Source organism: Apodemus sylvaticus, chromosome 1 (assembly GCF_947179515.1).
Source record: "Apodemus sylvaticus chromosome 1, mApoSyl1.1, whole genome shotgun sequence".
Classification (NCBI taxonomy): Eukaryota; Metazoa; Chordata; class Mammalia; order Rodentia; family Muridae; genus Apodemus; species Apodemus sylvaticus.
This window is the reverse complement of record NC_067472.1, coordinates 33,278,725-33,287,081: the sequence shown is the minus strand read 5'-3', so window position 1 is coordinate 33,287,081 and position 8,357 is coordinate 33,278,725. Positions and strand designations below refer to the sequence as shown.

Sequence of the window (8,357 nt, the reverse complement as noted above, 5' to 3'; positions counted from 1 at the left end):
GGTACAAGAAGAAAGGAAGAGTGGCCCCTTGTTCTGGAAAGACTCAGTGAAGCAGTATTTGGCAAAACCAGAATGGGGAAGTGGGAAGGGGTTGGTGGGAGGACAGGGGAAGAGAAAGGGGCTTATGGGACTTTCGGGGAGTGGGGGACTAGAAAAGGGGAAATCATTTGAAATGTAAATAAAAAATTATATCTAATAAAAAAAAGACACTGTGAACATTTGAAAGTACGTGTAAGTTAGGCTTATACTAAGAGAAGAGTAAATGACTTTTGTTTTATTTTGTTTCAGGATTATTTTTGTTTGCTTTAATATTTATTTATTTCCCAATTTACTTTTGAAAACCAATTTCTGCAGGAAAACAAAACAAACAAACAACCCCGGTTCTTGCTGCATCTTCTAAACACTAAAAGGTTTTTAGTGTATTATGTAAAACAAAACTCCGTAAAGTAGGTAACTTATAAACAAAAGAAATTTGTCTCTCACAGGTCTGGAAGCCAGGAAGCCCAAGGTTAAGGTGTGGAATTTGATAAAGGCCTTTGCTTGTTTTCCCCACTGTGTATGCCCTTGTGTGTTAGGAGGGACAACACTGCCAGGGCCTAGTTCACAGCCTCGCCCACTGGGCTCTATCCTTATGACTCATTCTACACACACACACACACACACACACACACCAGGCTCCATCTAATGGTATCACCTTTCAAGTTAGGATTTCAAGGAGACACAAACATTCAGACTGCAGCATTCGAGGCAGAGGAGTGTGCAGGAGTCAGGATGGCAGGGAAGGAGGGCAGCTTGCCCACAGCCCCTCCCAGCTCCTTCCTTCCTCTTCTTGTTCCCTCACATTTCATAAGCATTTCATTAAGGTTCCTGCAGAGGAGCACGAAGCCTGCCTGGGCACACTCTCCATGGAATCTATTTACTTAAAGTGGTTCTCTTAGAAAAAAAAAATGCTTGCAGAAAATTCTGTTTCTGATCTATATTTATTAAGAATTTATCAAGGGGAGATAGGGAGAGGAAATGGTTTACACTATAGACGTTAATCCCTCCTGCAAATTCATCTTAGAAAATTAGGTGTTACAATGAGATCAGAACTCTTCAGATGTCAGTACTCTTTTGGTGGGGGAAGCTTTAATAAGGGACTTGATGCCATTTGAGCTTAACATGAGAAAATGAAACACAAAATTAGATTTATCAGAAAGAGAAAACCAAGTTGATGGTCTTTTCCCAGTTGACTTATCAGGTTATCTCCCAAAATAATCAACTCCCTGTCTCACGTAAGACATATTTCTTACAGTTTGTTTTACTTTTTAATGTGTTTGTATAACTTTTAAACATGATTTGCAAATGGAAAGGCCCCTGATATACTTCTAATTATGTTTTTGTACTTTTCAAGTTCAAAATAAACACAACAGAAGACACAAATTCTCCAGGTGACAAGTGAATGAGGGCCCCAGACAGAATTTAATCAACAATTCTTACCTTGGGCACAAAAGACCGAGTATAAGGTTTGAATTAACAAGGGCTAGGCACCAGTAAGTCAACCCAGACAACAGTGGATGCTGTTCGCCTGTCAGGGTCTCGGTGAGTGGACTCTGCCGCCTTCATTCACATTTCCCTGTGAAATTCAAAGAGCACATCTCCATGTGGCATTGAGAAAAAGGCAAGGAGTCGGTGTAGTCAGGGAGAGAAATCAACTCTCCTAAGCTTAGATCCCGCTCAGCCTTGGGATCGCCTTCTCTGAGCCCCTTTCCTTGTGTCTCAGGTTCAGAACATGGGAAAGCCTTTGCCCTTTTTGAATAATAGCAGAGCCTGGTACTCAGAGCATTTCCCTCCCCATGCTATGGATGCAGTTAAGTCCTCTGTTCACAGCAAATTACCCAAACCTGCTGGGAACCATTAAGTGGGCATGTCAAACACACTCCAATCCATTGTTCTATGAATTCCCCATGATTCTTCACAAAACTCAAGTCTACCATAGAGATGCATAATCCTCCTAAAGAGCAATTTCCTGCTGCATTCCAGGACTGGGCACCACAGGGGTTAAACTGGTGCTGAGTAGAGCCATAGATATTAGTACATGTTTAGAGTCCCCCCCCCCAGGTGATGCTAAGGCTCTTTGAGGCCTGTAGCCTGGGAATTTGCTGCTGTGCACCTTGGATGCATAGTCACCAACCTGTGTGGTCTATTGGATGCTGACATGGACTTAGAGGATGAAGACAGGCCATGTATAATTCCATCATCATCCCCCATCCATACATCGTCACCCATAAACCATCAAACGATAGCTCCCTCAGATGCTGGGGCCCAAATCCAGATAGGAAATGCCAACTGATAAAGTCTGGGCTCTGTCAGATAGGGGTGGTTTGCTTTTAGCTTCGGTGAAAATGGCTATAAAGGATTCTCTAGGATACGTGAGATTAAACCCTATGGCCAGGGGCTCTGGGTTATGCCAGGACCAGAAACCAACTTAACCTTTCTCTTTTCTTACTGTCCCTTTCTTTCATTGTTCTTAAGTTTTGCAAACAGCAGGAGGCTACAATCTTCCCGCCTGAGGAAGTTCTGACTTGAGGTCCTTGACCACCGTCCACTTAGAAGCCTGACAGTGAGGCTAGATCTTGCTCCCTCACACTGAGGGTCACCTCCAGATGAAATCTGGGAGCACACAGCGTTGGGTGGGCTGGAGCTGATATATGTGATATGTGGTCACCACACACACACACACACACACACACACATGTCCTCACACCCTCATGCACAGAGGATGAGGGCCTGGCACTGCCTGGGGACATGGGACCATCAGAGGCAGACTTTGGAGCCCACTCCCACAGAGGACTCTCATATGTGACACTAGACATGGTCATTAGCTTACTAAGGCCAAAGCACAGAAAGCTGGGTTATCTGAGGGATTTGGGGAGGTTATAAGATTCTTCTTCTCATTTTAAAGTATATACCAGAGATAATCTACCTCTGGATTCTCTCTTCCAGGCCACACTCCTGCTCTCCCTCACAGCTCTCTGACCTTGCCTGTTCAGTTTTTCCCCAGGTTTCCTGGGTCACTCATAACAAATGCCCAATTTGCTTCAGAGTTACCCTGCCCTTCCTTTCCATCTCGAGACCCTTCCCTAGATCTGTCCTTTGAGATCTTTGCCTCACCAGAGATCCAGAATCCAAGAAGCAACACTAATCAAAGGAAGAACAGGCATTTCTGGGAAAGGCCTAGGAGCATCTTCCAAACCCTGTGTGGGGACTCCTGTTATGAAAGGAACCCATTTTCCAAAGCAGACTTGGCAATGGGGTGGTGGGGGGGGGGGAGTGAGAGGGGTGGGAGTCTATTATACTTCCTCCCTAGCCACCTCATATCAGCATCCCGATATCAGCTTTATGTAACTTGATTTTACCCACGTGGAGACTCGGTGTAATTTGGTATTTGGTGATTACGTGGGCTATGTACCGTGTAACAACTTAATAAAAGCATAGAGGGTCCTGCCACAAGAGATTAAGTGGCCTAGAATCCACCCTTTTAATCTTCCAAGCAGAACGTTCTAAAGTAAAGCCTACAGGACGGGCAGTTATCAAGATGTCCTTCCTCTGTACTGAAGGCAGAGACCCTTGCCAGCCCCAGGGAAAGGCTGTAGCATACATGACTCTCAAGCTAGACTTTCAGGAGCCTGTTTAGGGGGAGAAATCTAGCAGGTCATCTCATTCCCCTTCACTAATGGCCATAAGATACAGAGCGGTCACTCCTGGGGGAAACATTTAAAGGCAGGGGCCACCTGGGTGCCAAAGGGGTGCCATTGACATGTGCACCTGCTCCTCTGCATTCTTCTGTCATACCTACTCTATCCTTGGAAAGGCAAAAGAACATGGCAATTCGGAGCATGACCTCAGGTCTACCGTGCACCAAGGAGTCTTATCAACCATAGTCTTGGCCCTGCTGTTGGCTATACCATTGACTAAAGCCACCATGTGGCTTTGAACAAGGTGTATGCTCTTGCTACTTTCAAAACCAGAACTGCCGGGCGGTGGTGGCACACGCCTGTAATCCCAGAACTCTGGGAGGCAGAGGCAGGTGGATTTCTGAGTTTGAGGCTAGCCTGGTCTACAGAGTGAGCTCCAGGACAGCCAGGGCTATACAGAGAAACCCTGTCTCAAAAAAAAAAAAAAAAAAAAAAAAAAAAAATCCAAAAAAAACCCAAAAAACAAAAAACAAAAAACAAAAAACAAAACCCAGAACTTAATAAAAGCACCATTCCTTATGGGTTGTTGTCAGAATTAAACAGTGATTCATTTAGTTCATGGGATGCACTTGACCAGCTCTTGACCCTATTCCAGAAACGCAAAAGGAAGAGTGGAGAATTGTCAACAAAGTAGCAGAACCCAAAAGGAAGAGTGGAGAATTGTCAACATAGTAGCAGAACCCAAACTCCCCGGCCTCAGTCCCCTCCACAGAAATCCTACTTGCAACTAACAGGCAAGCATGCCACTTTTAAAGACAACGTGGTTATTATTTGGGGCACAGATTAAGAAGGAAGACTAAGAGAATAGGTAACAAATGATGAGCACCTTCCTATGGCCACATACCCGTACCATACTTCAACATTCTAGACCTGCCTCGGCGCCTCCTTCAACATTTGCATACAAGTACACTTGGCGACGTCTACTCTGGAGGGTCAACAGAAGTAAGGGCGGGTAGCAGGGTTAGCATGGGATTCTCAGGACCAAAGCCCAGTGTGTGACCGGCTTTTCCTATACTGAGCTAAATGCTGGGTTTCATTCTCCTATAAAAGACTGATTTTAAACAATAATACATTGCATCTACTTCATAAAGAAACTTGGAGAGTGCTAAAGAGCGTTTGTTACAATAGCATAGAGAGTCACGGACCTAAAGGGACTCATCTGACTCAAGAAGTGGTAGTCCAGGTAGCATGTGGAGGCCCAAGACAGAGGCTGTGGTCAAGGAGCCCAAGGGTCTTCTATATAAAGAGGGAGGGAACGTGTGGGCTGAGGAACATGAGAACTAGCAGGTCCAGGTCCTGTTCCACTGAGCAGGGGTTGGGGAAGGGCGTTCTCAGAGTTCCTCCCCACCTCCTCCACACTTCCTAGTTACTTCAGTGACAGCAGGAGACAGAAACCGCTTTTAGCAAAGCACAGTAACAAACAGTATTTCAGCTGCTTACTTACGTGAGATAGGAGTTAAAAATATCTCTGCTCATGCAGTAAGTGTTTCTTCAGAGGGTAGCTTGGTCTTTCATGGATAGAATTTGATTCAGAGATAAAGTTTTCCTATGACAAAACATATCCAGCAATTGCATTACCCAATACATAGTAAAGATCGGTAACACCCAGGCATATGGCTTTCAGTGTGCAGCCTCTATATGCCCTACAAATGGGGTCGAGTGTGTGTGTGTCCTTCCCTCTCTTCATCTTAAGGAGATGAATTTTCTTTAGGCTGGGAAATGTAATTAAGTCAGAGCTCTTCAGAGAAAAAGAAGAAGCTGATTATTCCCATGGGTATCATGACCAGTACTACTAAGAAGTGTCACCCTGCCAGTGAGCATAGGCTAGACTGTGTGGCATGGTCAGCGCTAGCAGCTGAGGGCCCTTTTGACACTTTACTGGAATACTTTTAAATTCTGCTCCAGACCACCAAACTGTGTGCCTGCAGGAAACTTTGAGTCTCGGGCACACCTACCATAGATCAGAAATGTTCCCTAAGCTCACAGAAAACATCAATAGCCCCAAACACCATATTCAGCTCTAGAAGCCATCTCTTCCAGACCGTGGCCCTCCATAAACTCTCACACAAGTGCTTCCCTCTGTGTGTTGGGACAGGGAGAGAGCATGCACGGTCGGTCAGACTGCTCCAGGACCTCTGCCTAGTGAGTGCTGCGCTCACCTGAACCTCCTCTGTCCCTTCCTCTGCCCGGACTCCCGACCACACAGATGCACACTTGGTAAGGCTTGTGCTACAATGTTCTCTCCCAGGTGAGTGTCAAAGTCTCACGTTATTTCTGTGGTTATTTTACTTAATATCTACTTCCCTCACCAGACTTCAAATTCCAGTTCCCACATTTATCAGCAAGGATTTAGTTTCTCCAGAACACCTAACCTTTGGGTGAGCTCTGTGGGACTTCAGAAGGCTTCGTACCCTCTCGTGGATCTTCTGCCATGTGGAATGAGAACAAGGCTGGAACCTGCCCAACAGAGTCAATGGAGTGGAGCATTACGCAGCTATGAAAAAGGACGCTGACCTAAAGTACTTAAAAATATGGGTTGAAACTTAACCAGAAGCTAAAACAGCACACTTAATCATGTTAACGCTGTCATCAAACCTACATGTGAGGGAAGTGGGAGTGACAGCAACAACACAGTAAAAACATGCTGTGCTTGGTGCCTGACTAGGAGCAGCTCTTCTTTGGACTTCTTTAGTTCTTAGGTAATTCACTAATGAGAAATCTCGGCTTCTTTACCCTAAATTGTATTTTAAAGACTTGCTCTCAGTTGTCTTCTGCCACAAAGACTTGGCTTTACATCTCACCCACAGTTGGCCACTGAGAGTCCAGACAGAAGCATGAACCTGATGAGGTCTTCCAGCTTCTCACACGCTGCCCTTTCTCCCTTCTGCAGATTCCCAGAGTCCCCTGGGAAGAATACCGCCGCCTTCCCACCCAGGTCTCCCCTCTTCTGAGCTCCCATCTACTCCCCTTGAGTGAACTCCACTGCTGATTTCTCCAGGAGTCCTTCTGGAGCTGAGCCTACACCTATAGAGACCAGCTGACCTGTGTGTTGTTCATGTCACAACACTTCTGACAGTGGACACTGGCCCCTGCTGGTTAATGTGTCCCCTAGACTGAAACCCAGGCTGAGACTCTGGTGAATATCTTATCTCAACTTAAGTGTGTAATCCTAGCCCTAAGGAGACTGAGGTGGAAGGATCAGGAGGTTGAGAGTAGCCTGGGCTATACAGCAGAACCCTATCTCAGAAAAAGACAAAATTAACACTTATTTCAGCTCACAGTGGGTATGGAATACCATGATGGGGCTTAAAGAGAATTGTCTGAGGTGCTGGAGGAGTAATTCAATAGTTAAGAGCATTTACAGCTCTTACTGAGGACCTAGGCTCAGTTCCCAGCACCTTCTGCCTCACAACCACCCTTAACTCCAGTGCCAGAGAATCCACTTCTGCCCTCCACAGGAACATGCACTGACGCGATGCACAGACATACACTCAGGCCAATAAAGCAAATCTTTAAGAAATATTGTTTGAGTAGTGAATTCATTCATACTGGTTTGGTATCAAATCCTAATTTCTGAGGTCACTAAGCTACAGGGGCATCCAGAAATCTGATGATGAAAAGCACAGACACGATTTCCTTAAAAGTGTTCAAAGAATTTTGGCAATTCGTGTAAAATCATTCTCCCGGTGAATGCAATGAGAAGCACTAGAATTCCATGAGAATTTAGGCTGTCCACAAGGACATTGAGAACAGGCAGACAGCTGCCCATCCGCAGACGCTGGAAGCCTGGAGTAGGTGGTGGGACCACTATGCCAATGACTGTGGGCATCTCTGCCTGTGTGTAGGTCACTCCCATCATTGCCCCGTTCACACCCTTCTCTGGGGCAAGCACATTCCGTGGTCCCTAAGACTGAGTAGGACCGAGTCCACACATCTACTACGGAAATGCACGGCTGCGTTTCAGAAAATGTTATAGACATAATTTCTGCTCTCCCCTAGAATCTCATGAGAAATAGAGCAAGTATTTAAGAACAGCCACCAGCTGGACACATACTATGAAAAATACCATGGTTGCATACAAGGACTAGGGCTGTACCTTCTCTGTGATTCTCCTTATCACAGACAAGAGTTGAGAAGGCAGGTGACATGCTGCAGAGGGGGGAGATGGGAAGTAGGGCTGTCCCTCTTTCCTCTGAGACTACATTCTTCACTCTAGTGTATATATTCCATTAAAATCTTGGACCTAAAAAACCTTTAATTCAGTCTATCATATGACACAGAAATACCATTCGTTGGCATAGGCTCAAAGGACTTGACATCCTACGCCACAGACACTTGCTCAGCAAGGTGTATTTCCACCCCATGCACAGGAGCAAGAGATGAAGGCATAAGGGAAACATGGCACACACACACCATGGAATTGGAAGCATAGCACACACACCATGGAATTCTATTCAGCTGGAATGAAAAAGTGAAATCACCGCATTTTCGGGTAAATGTTTGGCACTGGAAGAGATTATATTGAGAGAGGTAACCCAGACCCAGAAAGACAAACACTACACAGATGTTCTCTCTTACCAGAGGCTCCTAGCTCCCAATCTCTAGATGTGAGTGTGCAGC

At 45.5% G+C, this 8,357-nt stretch overlaps 1 protein-coding gene across 1 annotated transcript in view; it reads right to left on the bottom strand.

Annotated features, from left to right (window-relative positions):
- Window positions 1-1,442: 1,442 nt before the first annotated feature.
- The window catches only part of Spata6l (spermatogenesis associated 6 like), a 38,260-nt gene continuing 31,345 nt past the window's right edge, over window positions 1,443-8,357 (bottom strand). The window contains exons 11-13 of the mRNA XM_052187672.1: window positions 6,110-6,194; window positions 5,182-5,283; window positions 1,443-1,615 (exon numbers count right to left, since the gene is read on the bottom strand). Coding sequence (XP_052043632.1) covers window positions 5,194-5,283; window positions 6,110-6,194 — 175 coding nt within the window. The 3' untranslated portion in view covers window positions 1,443-1,615; window positions 5,182-5,193. The remainder of the gene's footprint in view (window positions 1,616-5,181; window positions 5,284-6,109; window positions 6,195-8,357) is intronic.